Source organism: Coregonus clupeaformis, unplaced genomic scaffold (genome assembly GCF_020615455.1).
Source record: "Coregonus clupeaformis isolate EN_2021a unplaced genomic scaffold, ASM2061545v1 scaf3328, whole genome shotgun sequence".
NCBI lineage: Eukaryota > Metazoa > Chordata > Actinopteri > Salmoniformes > Salmonidae > Coregonus > Coregonus clupeaformis.
The window spans coordinates 7,132-29,333 of NW_025536782.1; the positions used below are offsets into that span (position 1 = coordinate 7,132).

The 22,202-nt window shown below is 41.3% G+C and overlaps 1 protein-coding gene across 1 annotated transcript; it reads right to left on the minus strand.

The window, feature by feature from the left end:
* Positions 1–8,576: 8,576 nt before the first annotated feature.
* LOC121574196 (trace amine-associated receptor 6-like) lies at positions 8,577–9,524 on the minus strand. Its single transcript, XM_041886834.2, has one exon. It carries the CDS (start codon positions 9,522–9,524, stop codon positions 8,577–8,579), a length of 948 nt encoding a protein of 315 aa, XP_041742768.2.
* Between the last annotated feature and the right edge of the window lie 12,678 nt (positions 9,525–22,202).

Consider the following 22,202-nt stretch of genomic DNA (forward strand, 5'->3'; position numbering starts at 1 on the left):
GATCGATCAGACTGTCCAGATCAAATCCCAATGGATTAAACAGAATGACCAACAGGACGAACAAATGAATCATATGATTTGAACAAACGGTTCAGACGAACAACAGAGTGACATCGACATGTATTCTTAAATCCAAAAGCTCCCAGTCTCTAATTTTCTGGTTCTTAAATTTGGAGAGACCTACTTGGTATTCTGCTGCTGAGGCCGGGCCCCGGATCGAACCATACAACTTTATATTATATAAGTAAGAACTTAGCTTACCTTTTTTTTTTAAGTGGCCGCTGTTGTTTGTATGGTCCGTCCAAACCGTCTCACAAGCGCAGATTCACCGTCTCTGGTCCCTGTTTCCAACTCCTGGCCACACACGCCATTTATGTCGTAGAAATATATATGACTCTAAAGTAGTCAACTCAAACATATCTCTCAAGAAACTGGAGCCTGTGAATCCAAAAAAACAAAATCGTTAACACCTTTACTTTGGGGGGGGGGGGAATAGTTATGCACGCTCAAGTGTTCTGTTTTTCTGTCTTATTTCTTGTTTGTTTCACAATAAAAAATATCTTGCAACTTCAAAGTGGTAGGCATATTGTGTAAATCAAATGATACAAACCCCCAAAAAATGCCAAGGGGGTGAATAGTTTCGCAAGCCACTGTACACAATCCATGTCTCAATTGTCTCAAGACTTAAAAATCCTTATTTAACCTGTCTTCTCCCCTTCATCTACACTGATTGAAGTGGATTTAACAAGTGACATCAATAAGGGATCATAGCTTTCACCTGGATACACCTGATCATTGTATGTCATGGAAAGAGGTATTCTTAATGTTTTGTATACTCAGTGTATAACAACCATTATAAATAACAATTATAAATATTTTTATAACATCTTATGCCGTTACACATAACTATTTAAAACTCGTATTACAGCTTATGACAAATGCATTAATGTGTTATATAGCTGTTATAAAGGCTTTGTGAATGCATTCATAAGGAGACCTACAGTAGGTGTTACCAAAAGCACTTCACTTGACTACCTTATACAATAAAATGTATGTCATAATTGGGTTACACTTTATAACAGTGTTCAGTAATAAACCACTTATAGGGCATTTACAACAGTTTGCTCATAATATATTTTATATAACCCGCTTTTGTAAATGTTGGTAAGCTAATTATTCACACATGTATAAACAACTTAAATTATGTATTAATGATTCATACGAGTATTCATGAGATGTTAAGTATTTAAATAAAAAAAATACTAATTATTAGTAAAGTATTTTTCCAGTATCTAATCTAAAGTGAGGGCTATTTATACTTTATGCCTACTTTATAAATGTTTTGAGTGAGTGTAATTTTGAGAAGGTGTAATTTTGAGTGAGTGAGGAGTAATTTCTGACAAAAGATGGACATGCCATTGGTAGACATTAAGGTCTCAAAATGGCCTAGAACATATAAATGATGAAAGAATAAACACACAACACAGGCTGTTTAAGGGAAATACATGTATATCAAACATTTATTCACAAAACTATTGTTAAACAACTATTACAAGGATGTGAGGGAAGTGCAAACTAATCATAAAACAGGGAGATGTAGCCTACAGACAACAGCTGGCCAGACTGGACCATTTTTCACTAGTGGATTTTTCTTGCTTCATTACTTCTGATATGTGAATGACATAGAGGCATTTGCATGTAACCTAACCTTTAGCTACCTCCAGTGCTTCAGTCTTTTGACAGCAGACTATTTTCAAACTTTCCTTTGTTTGGCTGCACTTTTACTGGGCCTTTAACGTTAGTAACCCTTTAAACATAATGTTCAGCGAAATTATGTATTTAGATATTTGTTCCTTTACCCTGTAAGCGGTCTATGGACTGCTCTAGGGAGTGACTGCAATCCACACTTTGGTGTTGGTAGACAAGTCACTACCAATAAATGCAAATTATAGTATTTTTCACAAAAAAGCTTTACTCAGCATTGCATGTGCAGTTATACAACACAATACTACAATAGTGTAGCTGTTTTGAAATAACATGTTCAATATAATTCCTTAAACATCCTCTGTGTTGTGTGCTTTTTCTTTAACCATTGATATATTCCAGGTCATTGTGAGACCTTTTTGTGAGAAATACACTGGTCACTCAAAATATTTATAAAGTATTTATAAAGTATGAAAAGCCCTCACTTAAGGGCAAACAACTTTATTAATGATTAGTAAATGGTTTATACGGACCTATATTAAACATCTTATAAATGATCTTATGAATTATTAATACATAATAGTTATATATACAGTAAATGTGTGAATAACAATTTTAGTAACATTTACAAATGTGGGAGTAATGGAGTCATAAAGGGTGAGAAAACTGTTTGTAAATGCCTTATAAATGGTTTATAACTGAACGTTATTATAGAGCGTTTCCTATAATTGCATATTCTTACCATTTACCCTCAACTTCTTGCACTACACCATTGAGTTAGACCTGGAGGTTATCTGATATCATTGAGTAACTTCACTACACTTGTTAAAAGCGGTGTGTCCCCATTGAGACACTAGAGGATGATGTTAAACAACATATGCAATGATTAATGAAGTCCTCAAAATGTACTGTACTTTTACAGTACTTACCTACTATCACTGCCTGGACAGGAGCCGGCACCTCTCAGTTTTGGACTGTTTCGTTCAGGAACCCATTTACCAGGATCCGGTACCTCGTCTGGCATGAAAAATAATTGTCACTGTTTGCAATGTAAAAATTCAACAGAAAAAGTAATCAGTGTTCAAGGAATTGATTTGTGTTCGGCCAGCCAGCGTTTATGGTTTGCGCAACATTGTAGCCTATATAGACCAACGCGTGGCCATTGCTGTCGTAAGAGAGAGGAGCGCGCCTATATCTCTCATGTACAGTGCACTCGGAAAGTATTCAGACCCCTTGACTTTTTCCACATTTTGTTACGTTACAGTCTTATTCTAAAATGGATTAAATAAATGTTTTTCCTCATCAATATACACAAAATACCCAATAACAACAAAGCGAAAACAGTTTTTTTTTTTTTTTGCAAATGTATTAAAAGAAAAATCAGAAATACGTTATTTACATAAGTATTCAGAACCTTTGCTATGAGACTCGAAATTTTGCTCAGGTGCATCCTGTTTCCATTGATCATCCTTGATATGTTTCTACAACTTGATTGGAGTCCACCTGCGGTAAATTCAATTAAATGGCCATTATTTGGAAAGGCACACACCTGTCTATATAAGGTCCCACAGTTGACAGTACATCTCAGAGCAAAAACCAAGTCATGAGGTCGAAGGAATTGTCCTAGTGCGCCGAGACAGGATTGTGTCGAGCCACAGATCTGGCGAAGGGTCCCTAAACATTTCTGCAGCATTGAAGGTCCCCAAGAACACATGGCCGCCATCATTCTTAAATGGAAAAAGTTTGGAACCACCATTACTCTTCCTAGAGCTGGCCGCCCGGCCAAACTGAGCATTTGGGGGAGAAGGGCCTTGGTCAGGGAGGTGACCAATAACCCGATGGTCACTCTGACAGAGCTCTAGAGTTCCTCTGTGGAGATGGGAGAACGTTCCAGAAGGACAACCATCTCTGCAGCACTCCACCAATTAGGCCTTCATGCTAGAGCGGCCAGACGGAAGCCACTCCTCAGTAAAAGGCACATGACAGCCCGCTTGGAGTTTGCCAAAAGGCACCTAAAGGACTCTCAGACCATGAGAAACAAGATTCTCTGATCTTATGAAACCAAGATTGAACTCTTTTGGCCTGAATGCCCAAGCGCCACGTCTGGAGGAAACCTGGCACCATTCCTATGGTGAAGCAAGGTGGTGCCAGCATCATGCTGTGGGGATGTTTTTCAGCAGCAGGGACTGGGAGACTACTAAGGATCGAGGGAAAGATGAACGGATCAAAGTACAGAGATCCTTGATGATAAACCTCCTTTAGAGCGCTCAGGACCTCAGACAGGGGCGAAGGTTCACCTTCCAACAGGACAACGACCCTTAGCACACAGACAAACAACACAAGAGTGGCTTCGGGACAAGTCTCTGAATGTCCTTGAGTGGCCCAGCCATAGCCCCGGACTTGAACCCGATCAAACATCTCTGGAGAGACCTGAAAATAGCTGTGCAGCGACGCTCCCCATTCAACCTGACAGAGCTTGAGAGGATCTGCAGAGAAGAATGGGAGAAATGTCCTAAATACAGGTTTGTCAAGCTTGTAAAGGCGTCATACCCAAGAAGGCTGTAATTGCTGCCAAAGGTGCTTCTACAAAGTTTTGAGTAAAGGGTCTGAATACTTATGTATTTTATATATATATACATTTGCACAAATTTCTAAATACCTATTTTTGCTTCGTCATTATGGGGTATTGTGTTTAGACTGATGTGGTGGAAAAACATTTTAATCAATTTTAGAATAAGGCTGTAAGGTAACAAAATGTGGAAAAAGTCAAGGGGTCTGAATACTTTCCGAATGCACTGTAACTAGAATTAGATTCACTTTATATAATCTCTCTTCCTCTTTTCTCTGATAGACATGAGCCTGCAACTGTCGTATAAATATTTTACTCAAAAGTAGTCAACTCAAAAATATCTCTCAAGAAACTGGAGCCTGTGAATCCAAAAATTAGACTTTTATTATCTAATAACAAAAGCCGAGCAGTTCCATGGAACGGCTGTATCTCTTTGGCTTAGCGCTTCCTTTTATACACACAAATGCACAAACATGCTTACATGGCATATACAGTTACTCCCTTATGGCAAATTCCTAACTTATTTTAGTTCTGCACCACCCTTCTTTTTCAACGTCCAGCTGTCACACAATGTCCACTCCAAAAGGTCATGAATGCTTTTTTCTATATGAAGCCTCTCATCTTATCATTCTATTGGCTGCGTGGCTTAGGCCCCTTCTTAAAAAAGAACTAATGTAAAGCATACTGTGTCCATAATAAGTACAGTGGGGAAAAAAAGTATTTAGTCAGCCACCAATTGTGCAAGTTCTCCCACTTAAAAAGATGAGAGAGGCCTGTAATTTTCATCATAGGTACACGTCAACTATGACAGACAAAATTAGATTTTTTTTCTCCAGAAAATCACATTGTAGGATTTTTAATGAATTTATTTGCAAATTATGGTGGAAAATAAGTATTTGGTCAATAACAAAAGTTTCTCAATACTTTGTTATATACCCTTTGTTGGCAATGATACAGGTCAAACGTTTTCTGTAAGTCTTCACAAGGTTTTCACACACTGTTGCTGGTATTTTGGCCCATTCCTCCATGCAGATCTCCTCTAGAGCAGTGATGTTTTGGGGCTGTCGCTGGGCAACACGAACTTTCAACTCCATCCAAAGATTTTCTATGGGGGTTGAGATCTGGAGACTGGCTAGGCACTCCAGGACCTTGAAATGCTTCTTACGAAGCCACTCCTTCGTTGCCCGGGCGGTGTGTTTGGGATCATTGTCATGCTGAAAGACCCAGCCACGTTTCATCTTCAATGCCCTTGCTGATGGAAGGAGGTTTTCACTCAAAATCTCACGATACATGGCCCCATTCATTATTCCCTTTACACGGATCAGTCGTCCTGGTCCCTTTGCAGAAAAAACAGCCCCAAAGCATGATGTTTCCACCCCCATGCTTCACAGTAGGTATGGTGTTCTTTGGATGTAACTCAGCATTCTTTGTCCTCCAAACACGACGAGTTGAGTTTTTACCAAAAAAGTTATATTTTGGTTTCATCTGACCATATGACATTCTCCCAATCCTCTTCTGGATCATCCAAATGCACTCTAGCAAACTTCAGACAGGCCTGGACATGTACTGGCTTAAGCAGGGGGACACGTCTGGCACTGCAGGATTTGAGTCCCTGGCGGCGTAGTGTGTTACTGATGGTAGGCTTTGTTACTTTGGTCCCAGCTCTCTGCAGGTCATTCACTAGGTCCACCCCGTGTGGTTCTGGTATTTTTGCTCACCGTTCTTGTGATCATTTTGACCCCACGGGGTGAGATCTTGCGTGGAGCCCCAGATCGAGGGAGATTATCAGTGGTCTTGTATGTCTTCCATTTCCTAATAATTGCTCCCACAGTTGATTTCTTCAAACCAAGCTGCTTACCTATTGCAAGATTCAGTCTTCCCAGCCTGGTGCAGGTCTACAATTTTGTTTCTGGTGTCCTTTGACAGCTCTTTGGTCTTGGCCATAGTGGAGTTTGGAGTGTGACTGTTTGAGGGTTGTGGGCAGGTGTCTTTTATACTGATAACAAGTTCAAACAGGTGCCATTAATACAGGTAACGAGTGGAGGACAGAGGAGCCTTTTAAAGAAGAAGTTACAGGTCTGTGAGAGCCAGAAATCTTGCTTGTTTGTAGGTGACCAAATACTTATTTTCCACCATAATTTGCAAATAAATTCATTAAAAATCCAACAATGTGATTTTCTGGAAAAAAAAATCTCAATTTGTCTGTCATAGTTGACATGTACCTATGACGACAATTACATGCCTCTCATCTTTTTAAGTGGGAGAACTTGCACAATTGGTGGCTGACTAAATACTTTTTTCCCACTGTATATGGGTTATAGGTTGAGAGCTTTTGTGAAAGAGTACATTCATTCATTTAAAACATAGTCATATACTGCATGGCTATATTCCTCATTTAAGCATGCATCTGGATTATAAAATATCAAACATGTTTATTATATTTTACCATTGGCATCTCCCTACATTTGCCTTAATGATACATAAAATCATTCTATACAACTCTCATCTTTCCAGCGTTGCACTTCATCACTTATTTATTTACTTATGAATTGAAATAGGCTACATTTGCCAGTTGTACTGTATAATTACTGCTTTCTGTTCAGAAATAAATGAAATAATTTCAACTGTGTATTAAATAACTTCAACTGTGTATTAAATACTTATGTCATGCAATAAAATGCCAATTAATTACTTAAAAATCATACAATGTGATTTTCTGGATTTTTGTTTTAGATTCCGTCTCTCACAGTTGAAGTGTACCTATGATAAAAATGACAGACCTCTACAAGCTTTGTATGTAGGAAAACCTGCAAAATCGGCAGTGTATCAAATAGTTGTTCTCCCCACTGTATATCGTGGGGACAAATGCTATTTGTCAGAACAACCACACTGTACTCTGACCCAATCACCCCTTTTATGTTTTTTTTCTTTTCTCGTGTCTTCTTTCTCTCATTACAAAAGAAGTGACTAAGAAATGTGATTTCCTGTTCAGTTCAGTTTTGTATCAATCAATGATATGAAAAGCATTTCACGATTACCTTATATAATAACATTTCACCAACAAACAAAAAAACTATTTTGGAATAATTCACTCTAAGCCATTTAATCAAGTTATCCCTCCTCAACAGCTTCAACAGTAGCTCCCAAACCATGGGCTCTAGGAACATTTATAATGCAAGTCTAACTACTGTATTGTGACAGTTAACATACCTTGCACAAAAATCCTGTGATTGTGTAAATCTTTATTTATGTCATAATTGCATGAATTTACATTTTACCATCAAATTCTTACACAATACACCATTGAGTTAGACCTGGACTTGATCTTATATCATGCAGTATTGTACAGCTAACTGACAAAATAATGGAAACACTTCAGTAAATGAGGGATACAAAGTATTTTGAAAGCAGGTGCTTCCACACAGGTGTGGTTCTGAGTTAATTAAGCAATTAACATCCCATCATGCTTAGGGTCATGTATAAAAATGCTGGGTAGGCCATTATTTTGGCTACCATGGCTATGCCCCATAGGATGACAATGGCCCCATCCACAGGTCACTGAATGGTTTGATGAGCATGAAATCTGTGTCAACCATATACCATGGTTGTCTCAGTCAACAGATCTCAAAATAATTCAATACTTATGGGAGATTCTGGAGCGGCGCCTGAGACAGTATTTTCCACCACCATTCCCCAAATGATTGAATTGCTCGTGGAAGAATGGTGTCACATTCCTCCAATAGAGTTCCAGACACTTTTAGAATCTATGCCAAGGTGCATTGAAGTTCTTCTGGTTAGTGGTGTCCAAATGGCCTATTAAGATGCATATTATTTTGTAAGATGGTGTTTCCTTTATTTTGGCAGTTACCTTTGCATTTCAACATTACTACACTTGATGAAGACATTGTGTTGTCAATGAGCCACTAGATGGTGGTGTTAAACAACATATAGAATAATTATGAAGTCCTCAAAATGTACTTTACTTTTACAGTACTGACATACTATGCATCATTAAATAACATGGAACAACCACAGGCTTTGGTCTTTGGAATGTACAACCCAAAATGACTATGTCTTTATAACACGCTTATGCCTTCTACAATTAACAAGTCACTCCAATCCAAATCATTCTGTATCAACAACACAATCTGAATCAACACCAAATGTGTCTATGATGACAACAAATAACTGAGATAAGTCATGTCAGTGTATTGTTACATGAAATAAGCAATTACAACAACAATATAGTTTAAAATAACAATATAAATCTATGTTTGCAAATTTTGGAATAAAATCATAATAACTATGAACGCCTTAACTTCATTGTTAAAATATGTTTAGTTGTCACTTTGAACCATGGATAAAAGAAAGCATAAATTATTGGATTAATAAAGGAATTAACAAATGGCAGAAAGCTTAAGTAAGCTGATGATTGGAGAGTAAAAAATTGGAGAAAAAAAATTGGAATCCAACAACTGAGATAGGTGAAAACTACAATACCTAGAGTTTTTGCTGCTTTTCTCTGACTCTTATTTGCCTGTACAGTTTTAACACCAGACTTGGTGGCAGCCTCTTTTGAAAATACCTTTCGGGCCTGTGATCTGGCGACCAAAAATATTTTCAAATAAAATATTATAATAATAGAGCACGGGACAACCATTGTAATTACAAGGTCAATGATGCTACTCCAGTTAAATCCTTCAACAATATAACATTCTTCAAAACACCTTTTGGGTAATTGTACATTTACAGAGGTTTTTATAAAAGCAGCATTGTATATGATACAACAACACCAGGTAATGGATATACAACATGTCATTCTTGTTATTGTTATTTTAGAGTGGTACAATAAGGGATCACACACAGCAACATAACGGTCAATAGATATCAAGACCAAATTGCCGAGAGATAAGGATAGAAATAAATAACTGATGTAGACATAAAACACACAGAAATATTTCCCCAGAAACCAGCATGATTCCATTATTGCTACGGTCCCTACTGGTATCACAATCAGTCCCACCAGGAGATCTGCCACAGCCAGAGAGAGGATGAGCAGGTTGGTTGGAGTGTGGAGCTGCTTGAAGTGAGAGATGGAGATGATCACCAGTACGTTCAAAAATACTGTAACCGCTGAAATCAATGAGAAGAATATGTACAGTGTTATATAAATAGATGTTGATAGCAAAACCTTTCTGCAAGAAGAGTTAAGTTCAGGAAAACAGTTTTGAGCATCTTTGTGTTCCTCCATTTGTAATAATGGCTAAAAATGCTGAGGTCCTGCTCTTGCTTAGTCCTGTGTGGGACCCTGTCAGGTCAGCCTTCTGACAAACTCTGTGCTCTGCCTCTCTATTTATCCCTGAGTGACTAACAGACACTCCCCTCCTCAGAGTCTCTCTGCACACACAAGCACCACCAAAGCATACAGATGTAGGATCTTAATTTGATTTTCATGTTGCAGGAGAACTTTCCTGCAATGCAGGAAATGTAAAACTTGTATTTGAGGTTTAAAAAAGCTTCTGAAGTTTGTAATTTCCACTTTCACATTTTTGACTTGATTTTCCCTGACGAAAAATGCATCACCCCCTACAAAAATCCACATAATAATTCACATTTCCTCTTGCTGCAGGATTATTTTCATGCTGTACCAAACTGGCTCAAATTTTAATCCTACATCTGTATAGAAGTGAGCACACAAACAAACAAATGGTCAGATAAACAAATCATTTGTGAAACCATGATGTGATGTATGACAGGATTTGATGTTGCTGCGCCCACATAACATGTCCTTCAGCCTTGCCAATAGTTAAAAATAAGACAACATTTTTAGCATTTTAATCTGGAAAAACTAGTATGGGTGATGTTTTGGTCACTCAAAAGCTATTTTACAGGGGAAATAGGATGACTACACAGAACCTTTAACCGTTCTGGGTTATGTCAGTGCTCATTTTGGCTCATAATCCACAACCTGTAGAGACATGTTGGGAATAACATGTGGGTACACACATAATAATGGCATAATGATGATAACATTGAAATAAAGGAAGGACTAGTGGGCTAGTTAAGAGAAAGTGCTGGAATTGAGGTGAAATCAGGATCCAATATTTAGGGTATTTATTAAGCCCTAGCGCACACACAGCAAATGGGGATTTTGAATTATGGAGACCGGAAGGGGAGAACCTGCTACATTAACAGTACATAACCAGTGCCAAATAATAATATGAAATGATTATGATTAACCAGGTAAACTCAGGTTAACATGTCATCATGGTGCACACAGCATTCAAAGAAGGACTGAGGACAAGGCAACGCCATGCATTCACCAAACATTTAACTGAGGAAAACAGATTTGTTTTATAGTAATTGTGTGATTGGGAACTACTAGTGGTGCGCGGGTCAGCTGTTTGTTCACCCACACCCTCCCATAATTGCTAATAACCCATCTATAACCGCCCGACTAAATGTGATAAAGTGAAAATCTGAGGCCCAATATAGAAAATGTGTTGTAGGCTACAGTCAGAGACGGCATAACGATTTTTTGACAGGGGGTGCAGGATCTTTTTTGCCAGATTTATATATGTTTCTGCTTATAATTTATAATCTATAATTAGATACATGCAGCTTCTCATCTGTCATTATTTTTATTTAATTTTAACACTTCAACAAATCATTTTTTATATTTTTTATAGGGGGTAGATCAGCTTTAATATTGCAGATAGATTGTAACTTCCATCAATGTAATTGTCTGCATCACTTTCAATCCCCCGTGTTTTTTTCTCGCAAATATATACAGAAAGGGAAAAAAGTATTTGATCCCCTGCTGATTTTTTATGTTTGCCCACTGACAAAGAAATGATCAGTCTATAATTTTAATGGTAGGTTTATTTGAACAGTGAGAGACAGAATAATAACAAAAAAATACAGAAAAACGCATGTCAAAAATGTTATAAATTGATTTGCATTTTAATGAGGGAAATAAGTATTTGACCCCTCTGCAAAACATGACTTAGTACTTGGTGGCAAAACCCTTGTTGGCAATCACAGAGGTCAGACGTTTCTTGTAGTTGGCCTCCAGTTTTGCACACATCTCAGGAGGGATTTTGTCCCACTCCTCTTTGCAGATCTTCTCCAAGTCATTTAGGTTTCGAGGCTGATGTTTGGCAACTCGAACCTTCAGGTCCCTCCACAGATTTTCTATTGGATTAAGGTGTGAGACTTTTTTCTCCTCACTGTGATATATATATATATATATATATATATATATATATATATATATATATATATATATTGTGACGAGGTGGGAATGAAGGAGTCAGGCGCAGGAGGTAAAATACCGAAGTCTAGAGTTTATTCCGTTTACATAAATCAAACGCTCAAAGCGTCAAACGAAACTCTTACAAGGGAAAACATCCACCTTGGCATAAACACAGTGAATAGTAGCTCAACCGAGCTACACGCTCTCACAACAAACAATCACTCACAAAGGGGAACAGAGGGAACACATACACATACTAATGAAATGAATGAGCACCAGGTGTGTGTGATTGACAAGACATGACACGTGGAGTGATGAGATTGGGATCGGCAGTAGCTAGTACTCCGATGACGACGAACGCCGAAGCCTGCCCGAACCAGGGGGGGGGGGCAGCCTCGGCGGAAGTCGTGACATAAATATATATATATATATACATACACACATACATATCCTTTTTAAAATTATATTTCTCTTCAGTACTTTCCAACCCCACCACCCCTTCCCTAATTGGAGTAAACTAGTGAACAACAATGCTTAGGCCTCTACTTCCAGCTTATACGTACTATTTACATTTTATGGACAAAGTCACATTTTACAATAATTATATTTTGTTTTTGTTTTTACTCCTGAACTTCCTCCGATCATTTTCATGATGTCCATCTGGTTTGCTTCTATATGCCATATTTTTCTAACTGTGCTCTTTCACAAAAGCTCTCAACCTATAACCTATATACTTATTATGGACACAGTATGCTTTACATTAGTTATCTTGTTGTCATTAGTTGTTGTTATTAGTCCCATCCTTCAGCTCCATTCAACACCTTCCATCTATCTCTTAACACCATCCATATTGGATTTTTATTTGCCATGTATTTTTCAACTGTACTGTGATGTTTTACAAAAGTTCTGAACCTTTCTATTCTCATTGTTTCTACAGATTGTAAATTGAAAATATTTTTTTTTTCTAAAAGTATTATTATATTATTGATCGATTGACTATGACTTTTCAGATTACCCAGTAGCGCTATCTGCAGGGTTAGCTCCAGGTAAATATTGCAATCCTTTAGCCATTCCTGGACCTGTGTCCAAAAAAAAGCTACAAATGGACAGTACCAAAACAAATGATCTAATGATTCTGTCTCTTCGCAGCAAAATCTGCAGAGCTGGGAAGATCGTATCCCCCATATAAATAACATTCTATTGGTAGCAATAATTTTATATAATAATTTAAATTGAACAATTCTTGAAGTTTTGAACGCCGTCGTTTGCGTATCAGTTCATAAACACTATGCCATGGAATCGTACGTCAAAAAATCTCTTCCCAACTATTTTGCAATCTATATGGGACGGCTGTCAATCCTTTGGTCCTTAAATGAAACTGGTATACTTTTTTTATTTATCACAATTTTCTGTCGATTATATGTTGCCCTAGACAACTAAATAAACCCTTTGCTCACCAGAATAATGTCATAAATTAATAGGAATTAATACTTATTTGACATCAGTAAAGTTCTCTGTCATCTCTGCTTCTTTTGCAGAGCAAAGACATTTAGGGGAATGCATTTTTCATATCAGTTTGAGCAATTATAAGGAAATAGAAAGCTGTGAAAACAACCCAACATGTTTCTGATGAGATTTCAGTTCAGCTTGGATGCATATTTATGTGGTTGAAATACTATCAGCTTTTATGATGCTGAAAAAGATAGCACCTCTGCAGTAGGTATCTAACTGTGCATTCACATTCTCTCAAGATGCTGCAAGAAAGAAATCATATTTATCCAATCCTGTTCAGAGTCTAAATGTACCCTGCATTTGGTGTATCATTTTACTGCGAATAAATGCTTAATTCTGCAGAAGATAATATTAAGGCTACGTGAGAGGTTATAGACCTAAGGTCAGTGTCCAGATTTCAGTTTGATTGAACCCATCTGAACAGTAGGCTACAGTTCGCTTGACGTGCCATAGGCCCATTAGAAGTCCCCATCTTGTGACCGTCGAATTTGTATAACATAGCCGGCACCGCTACCATCCTCTTTTACCACTTCAACAAATATTTTTTATTTCTTTTTTTATAGGGGGTAGATCAGCTTTAATATTGCAGATCAATCAATAAATCAACCAAATGTATTTATAAAGCCCTTTTTACATCAGCAGATGTCACAAAGTGCTATACAGAAACCCAGCCTAAAACCCCAAACAGCAAGTAATGCAGATGTAGAAGCATGGTGGCTAGGAAAAACTCCTTAGAAAGGCAGGAATCTAGGAAGAAACCTAGACAGGAACCAGGCTCTGAGGGGTGGCCAGTCCTCTTCTGGCTGTGCCCGGGTGGGGATTATAAGAGTACATTGCCATTTAAGCCCAGATTGTTCTTCAAGCTGTTCAAATGCTCATAGATGACCAGCAGGGTAAAATAATAACAGTGGTTGTAGAGGGTGCAAGAAGCAGGCAGTACCGCTTTGAAGGACAAGGAGCACGTCCAGTGAACAGGTCAGGGTTCCTAGCCGCAGGCAAAACAGTTGAAACTGGAGCAGCAGCACGACTAGGTGTACTGGGGACAGCCAGGAGTCGTCAGGCTAGGTAGTCCTGAGGCATGATTCTAGGGCTCAGGTCCTCAGGGAGGGAGGGAGAGAGAGAATTAGAGGGAGCATACTTAAATTCACACAGGACACCAGATAAGACAGGAGAATTACACCAGACATAACAGACTGACCCTAGCCCTCCGTCACAAGACTATTGCAGCATTATACTGGAGACTGAGACAGGGGGTGGGTCGGGGACACTGTGGCCCCGTCCGAGATACCCCGGACAGGACCAACTAGGCAGGATATAACCCCACCCACTTTGCCAAAGCACAGCCCCGACACCACTAGAGGGATATCAACAGACCACCAACTTACTACCCTGAGACAAGGCTGAGTATAGCCCACGAAGATCACCTCCACTGCACGAGCCCGAGGGGGCGTAAAATGGACAGGAAGATCAAGTCTGTGACTCAACTCACTCAAGTGACGCACCTCCTAGGGACGGCATGGAAGAGCACAGTAAGCCAGTGACTCAGCCCCGTAATAGGGTCAGAGGCAGAGAATCCCAGTGGAGAGAGGGGAGCCGGCCAGGCAGAGACAGCAAGGGCGGTTCGTCGCTCCAGTGCCTTGCCGTTATCTTCGCACCCCTGGGCCAGACTACACTCAATCATAGGACCTACTGAAGAGATGAGCCTTCAGTAATGACTTAAAGGTAGAGACCGAGTCTGCGTCTCTCATATGGATAGGCAGACCATTCCATAAAAATGGAGCTCTATAAGAGAAAGCCCTGCCTCCAGCTCTTTGCTTAGAAATTCTAGGGACAATAAGGAGGCCTGTGTCTTGTGACCGTAGCGTACGTGTAGGCATGTACGGCAGGACCAACTCGGAGAGATAGGTAGGAGCAAGCCCATGTAATGCTTTGTAGGTTAGCAATAAAACCTTGAAATCAGCTTAACAGGAAGCCAATGTAGAGAGGCTAGCGCTGGAGTAATATGATCAAATGTTTTGGTTTTAGTCAGGATACTAGAAGCCATGTTTAGCACTAACTGAAGTTTATTTAGTGCTTTATCCGGGTAGACGGAGAGTAGAGCATTGCAGTAGTTTAATCTAGAAGTGACAAAAGCATGGATTAGCTTTTCTGCATCATTTCTGGACAAAACGTTTCAGATTTTTTTGCAATGTTACGAAGATGGAAAAAAGCTGTCCTTGAAATATTCTTTATATGTTCGTCAAAAGAGAGATCATGGTCCAGAGTAATGCCGAGGTCCTTCACAGTTTTATTTGAGACAACTGTACAACCATCAAGATTAATTGTCAGATCCAACAGCAGATCTCTTTGTTTCTTGGGACCTAGAACTAGCATCTCTCTTTTGTCCGAGTTTAAAAGTAAAACATCGACTTCCTTATGTTTCTGAGGTGGAAGTTGGGAGAGTTATATTTGGGTGTTTCAGTGAAACGTAAGTGAGGGAGGCCGCTCTCTCGCTTTCCCAAATGTTTAGTTCATTTCATTCCGATCTCCTTTGCATTATTGTAGCCATTTTCTGTAGCCTGTCAACTATGCCTCTGTCTATCCCTGATCTCTCCTCTCCGCACAGGCTATACAAACGCCTCACACCGCGTGGCTGCTGCCTCTCTAACCTGGTGGTCCCTGCACGCATGACCCACGTGGAGATCCAGGTCTCCGGCAGCCTCTGGAACGGCCGTTCTGCGGCCAACAAGGCAGAGTTCATCTCAGCCTATGCTACCCTCCAGTCCTCGACTTCTTGGCGCTGACGGAAACATGGATTACCACTGAAAACACTGCTACTCCTACTGCTCTCTTCTCGTCTGACCATGTGTTCTCACATACCCCGAGAGCATCTGGTCAGCGGGTGGTGGCAGCAGGAATCCTCATCTCTCCCAAGTGGACATTCTCTTTTTTCCCCTGACCCATCTGTCTATCTCCTCATTTGAATTCCATGCTGTCACAGTCACTAGCCCATTCAAGCTTAACATCCTTGTCTTTTATCGCCGTCCAGGTTCCTTGGAGAGTTCATCAATGGAGCATGACGCCTTGATAAGTTCCTTTCTGAGGATGGCTCACCCCTCACAGTTCTGGGTGACTTCAACCTCCCTACTTCTACCTTTGACTCATTTCTCTCTGCCTCCTTCTTTCCACTCCTCTCCTCTTTTGACCTCACCCTCTCACAGTCCCCCCTACTCACAAGGCAGGCAATATGCTTGACCTCATCTTTACTAGATGCTGTTCTTCTACTAATCTCACTGCAACTCCCCTCCATGTCTCCGACCACTACTTTGTATCCTTTTCTCTCTCGCTCTCCTCCAACACTACTCACTCTGCCCCTACTCAGATGGTAATGCGCCGTCGCAACCTCGCTCTCTCTCTCCCGCTACTCTCACCTCTTCCATCCTATCCTCTCTTCCCTCTGCTCAATCCTTCTCCCTCCAATCTCCTGATTCTGCCTCCTCAACCCTCCTCTCCTCCCTTTCTGCATCCTTTGACTCTCTATGTCCCCTATCCTCCCGGCCGGCTCGGTCTTCCCCTCCTGCTCCGTGGCTTGACGACTCATTGCGCAGCTCACAGAACAGGGCTCCGGGCAGCCGAGCGGAAATGGAGGAAAACTAGACTCCCTGCGGACCTGGCATCTTTTCACTCCCTCCCTCTCTACATTTTCTTCATCTGTTTCTGCTGCTAAAGCCACTTTCTACCACTCGAAATTCCAAGCATCTGCCTCTAACCCTAGGAAGCTATTTTCCACCTTCTCCTCCCTGCTGAACCCCCCCCTCTCTGTGGATGACTTCGTCAACCATTTTGAAAAGAAGATTGACGACATCCGTTCCTCGTTTGTTAAGTCAAATGACACTGCTGGTCCTGCTCACACTGCCCTACCCTATGCTTTGACTTCTTTCTCCCCTCTCTCTCCAGATGAAATCTTGCGACTTGTGACGGCCGGCCGCCCAACAACCTGCCCGCTTGACCCTATCCCTCCTCTCTTCTCCAGACCATCTCCAGTGACTTCTCTCCCTTACCTCACCTCGCTCATCAACTCATCCTTGACCGCTGGCTATGTCCGTTCCGTCTTCAAGAGAGCGAGAGTTGCACCCCTTCTCAAAAAACCAACACTCGATCCCTCTGATGTCAACAACTACAGACCAGTATCCATTCTTTCTTTTCTCTCCAAAACTCTTGAGCGTACCGTCTTTAGCCAACTCTCTTGCTATCTCTCTCAGAATGACCTTCTTGATCCAAACCAGTCAGGTTTCAAGACTCGTCATTCAACTGAGACTGCTCTTCTCTGTGTCACGGAGGCTCTCCGCACTGCTAAAAGCTAACTCTCTCTCCTCTGCTCTTGTCCTTCTAGACCTGTCTGCTGCCTTTGATACTGTGAACCATCAGATCCTCCTCTCCACCCTCTCCGAGTTGGGCATCTCCGGCGCGGCTCACTCTTGGATTGCGTCCTACCTGACCGGTCGCTCCTACCAAGTGGCGTGGAGAGAATCTTTCTCCGCACCACGTGCTCTCACCACTGGTGTCCCCAGGGCTCAGTTCTAGGCCCCTCCTATTCTCGCTATACACCAAGTCACTTGGCTCTGTCATATCCTCACATGGCCTCTCCTATCATTGCTACGCAGACGACACACACCTAATCTTTCTCCTTTCCCCCTTCTGATATCCAGGTGGCGAATCGCATCTCTGCATGTCTGGCAGACATATCAGTGTGGATGACGGATCACCACCCTCAAGCTGAACCTCTGCAAGTCGGAGCTGCTCTTCCTCCCGGGGAAGGACTGCCCGTTCCATGATCTCGCCATCACGGTCGACAACTCCATTGTGTCCTCCTCCCAGAGTGTGAAGAGCCTTGGCGTGACCCTGGACAACACCCTGTCGTTCTCTGCTAACATCAAGGCGGTGACCCGATCCTGTAGGTTCATTCTCTACAACATTCGGAGAGTACGACCCTGCCTTACACAGGAAGCGGCACAGGTCCTAATCCAGGCACTTGTCATCTCCCGTCTGGATTACTGCAACTCGCTGTTGGCTGGGCTCCCTGCCTGAGCCATTAAACCGCTACAACTCATCCAGAATGCCGCAGCCCGTCTGGTGTTCAACCTTCCCAAGTTCTCTCACGTCACCCGGCTCCTCCGCACACTCCACTGGCTTCCAGTTGAAGCTCGCATCTGCTACAAGACCATGGTTCTTGCCTACGGAGCTGTGAGGGGAACGGCACCTCCGTACCTTCAGGATCTGATCAGTCCCTACACCCAAACGAGGGCATTGCGTTCATCCACCTCTGGCCTGCTGGCCCCCCTACCTCTGCGGAAGCACAGTTCCCGCTCAGCCCAGTCAAAACTGTTCGCTGCTCTGGCACCCCAATGGTGGAACAAGCTCCCTCACGACGCCAGGACAGCGGAGTCACTCACCACCTTCCGGAGACATGAAACCCCCACCTCTTTAAGGAATACCTGGGATAGGATAAAGTAATCCTTCTACCCCCCTTACCCCACCCCAAAGAAAGAAACAAAAAAACATATTGTAAAGTTGTTATCCCACTGGCTATAAGGTGAATGCACAAATTTGTAAGTCGCTCTGGATAAGAGCGTCTGCTAAATGACGTAAATGTAAATGTTATGTCTGAAACACAGGCTTCCAGGGTAGGCAATTTTGGGGCTTCACCATATTTCATCGAAATGTACAGCTGTGTGTCGTCCGCATAGCAGTGAAAGATGACATTGTGTTTCCGAATGACATCACTAAGAGGTAGAATATATAGTGAAAACAAAAGTGGTCCTAAAACAGAATCTTGAGAAACGCCAAAACGTACAATTGATTTGTCAGAGGACGTTGGAGCACTGAATAATAGTTAAGAAATCAAAACTATGAAATAACACATATGGAATCATGTAGTAACCAAAAGTGTTAAACAAATCAAAATATATTTTAGATTTTAGATTCTTCAAAGCCACCCTTTGCCTTGATGAAAGCTTTGAACACTTTTGGCATTCTCTCAACTAACTTCACCTGGAATGCTTTTTCTACAGTCTTGAAGAAGTTACCACATATGCTGAGCACTTGTTGGATGCTTTTCCTTCACTATGCGGTCCAACTCATCCCAAACCATCTCAATTTGGTTGATGTCGGGGATTGTGGAGGCCAGGTCATCTGATGCAGCACTCCATCACGCTCCTCCTTGGTCAAATAGCCCGTACACAGCCTGGAGGTGTGTTTTGGGTCATTGTCCTGTTGAAAAACAAATGATAGTCCCACTAAGCGCAAACCAGATGGGATGGCGTGTCACTGCAGAATGCTGTGGTAGACATACTGGTTAAGTGTGCCTTGAATTCAAAATAAATCACTGACAGCAAAGCACCCCTACACCATCACACCTCCTCTTCCATGCTTCATGGTGGGAACCACACATGCAGAGATCATCCGTTCACCTACTCTGCATCTCACAAAGACACGGCGGTTGGAACGAAAAATCTCAAATTTCGATGAAAGGACAGATTTCCACCGGTTTAATGTCCATTGCTCGTGTTTCTTGGCCCAAGCAAGTCTCTTCTTATTATTGGTGTCTTTTAGTAGTGGTTTCTTTGCAGTAATTTGACCATGAAGGCCATATTCACGCAGTCTCCTCTGAACAGTTGATGTTGAGATGTGTCTGTTACTTGAACTCTGTGAAGCATTTATTTGGGCTGCAATTTCTGAGGCTGCTAACTCTAATGAATTTATCCTCTGCAGCAGAGGTAACTCTGGGTCTTCCTTTCCTGTGGCAGTCCTCATGAGAGCCAGTTTTATCATAGCGCTTGATGGTTTTTGTGACTTGAATGTGACTTGGATGTGGAGTGTCGCTGCACAGCTGCGATGCCTTCGGAAAGTATTCAGACCCCTTGACTATTTCCACATTTTGTTTGGTTTGTTAGGTTCTAAATAGACAGAGTGAAACTCACGGATGACTAGTAAAGCTCAAAACAAGTGTATTTACCCACTGGGTCACACAGCTGCATAAGACAAAAGCATATTTACACAAGCACTGGTATTTAAACCTTCCTCCTATGCTGAGTCTACTCCTTACACATCATGCCAGCCAATACATATCTGTTGCCAGACAGGAAGTTAAGTGATATTGGTAATAAACTGTTCCTTCTCCCTTCATGTGACCTGACCTGACCTCAGCCCCCATTCCTCACTAATCCACAGCTATCCACCCTTGTCAGTGACCGCAACCATGTGATTGCCTTTTCTGTTACTTAGTAACATTCCAAGCCCCTGGCTCATATCCAACCTCCATTGACCCCACCATATATATTCCTCCTATATATTACCATTAAAATCTAGTGTAGCAAGTATTTCAAATTACAACCCAACAACTGAAACACGACTGTGGCACCTTCTCCTCTCCATAGGATACCTAATATCTAACAATAAAATGTTCTGACAAAATGTAAACTTTCTGCATTCCCCTCTCTTCCTCAGTAACATGAATAAGGATTTTTTCATATTTCAAGTGTAGAAGTCAGAACCCATCAGGTTACAGCCTTATTCAAAAATGTATTAAATCGTTTTTTTTTTCTTCATCAATCTACACACAATACCCCATAATGACAAAGCAAAAACTGATTTTTAGAAACTATTGTTAATTTATTAAAAATAAAAAACGGAAAATATATTTACATAAGTATTCAGACCCTTTACTCAGTACTTTGTTGAAACACCTTTGGCAGCAACTACAGCCTCGAGTCTTCTTGGGTATGACGCTACAAGCCTGGCACACCTGTATTTGGGGAGTTTCTACCATTCTTCTCTGCAGATCCTCTCAAGCTCTGTCAGGTTGGATGGGGAGCATTTGCTGCTCCGTTATTTTCAGGTCTCTCCAGAGATGTTCGATCGGGTTCAAGTCCGGGCTCTGGCTGGGTGACTTAAGGACATTTAGAGACTTGTCCCGAAGCCACTCCTGCATTGTCTTGGCTGTGTGCTTAGGGTTGTTGTCCTGTTGGAAGGTGAACCTTTGCCCCAGTCTGAGGGCCTGAGCGCTCTGGAGCAGGTTTTCATCATGGATCTCTCTGTACTTTGCTCCATTCATCTTTGCCTCGATCCTGACTATTCTCCCAGTCCCTGCAGCTGAAAAACATCCCCCCAGCATGATGTTGCCACCACCATGCTTCACCATAGGGATGGTTCCAGGTTTCCTCCAGATGTGACGCTTGGCATTCAGGCCAAAGAGTTCAATCTTGGTTTCATCAGACCAGAGAATCTTGTTTCTCTGAGAGTCTTTAGGTGCCTTTTGGCAAACTCCAAGCGGGCTGTCATGTGCCTTTTACTGAGGAGTTGCTTCCGTCTGGCCAGTCCACCATAAAGGCCTGATTGGTGGAGTACTGCGGAGATGGTTGTCTTTCTGGAAGGTTCTCCCATCTCCACAGAGGAACTCTATAGCTCTGTCAGGGTGACCATCGGGTTTTTGGTGGTTCCAAACTTCTTCCATTTAAGAATGATGGCGGCCTCGACACAATCCTGTCTCTGAGCTCTATGGACAATTCCTTCGACCTCATGGCTTGGTTTTTGCTCTGACATGCACTGTCAACTGTGGGACCTTATATAGACAGGTGTGTGCCTTTCCAAATCATGTCCAATCAATTTAATTTACCACAGGTGGACTCCAATCAAGTTGTAGAAACATCTCAAGGATTATGAATGGAAACAGGATGCACATGAGCTCTCATAGCAAAGGATCAGAAATCTTACGTAAATAAGGTATTTCAGTTTTTTGTTTTTAATAAATTTGCAAATATGTCTAAAAACCTGTTTTTGCTTTGTCATTATGAGTTATTGTGTGTACATTGCTGAGGAAATTGTTTATTTAATCCATTTTAGAATAAGTCTGTAACGTAAGAAAATGGGGAAATGGGGAAGGGGTCTGAATACTTTCTGAATGCACTGTATACTTTTCCTTGACTTTTTCCACATTTTATTACATTTCTGCCTTATTCTAAAATTGTCACGTTCATTGAATGATGGGTCAGACCAAGGCTCAGCGTGATATACGTACATGTTTATTAACTTATAAACACCACGACAAAACAAACGAAACGTGAAGTCCAAGGTAGAACACACAACATACCTTACACGGAACAAGATCCCACAACTAGACAGTGC

What these genes read in the sequence shown, in the direction of transcription:
- LOC121574196 (XM_041886834.2), bottom strand. Translation starts at nt 9,524, where the DNA reads ATGGAGGAACACAAAGATGCTCAAAACTGTTTTCCTGAACTTAACTCT.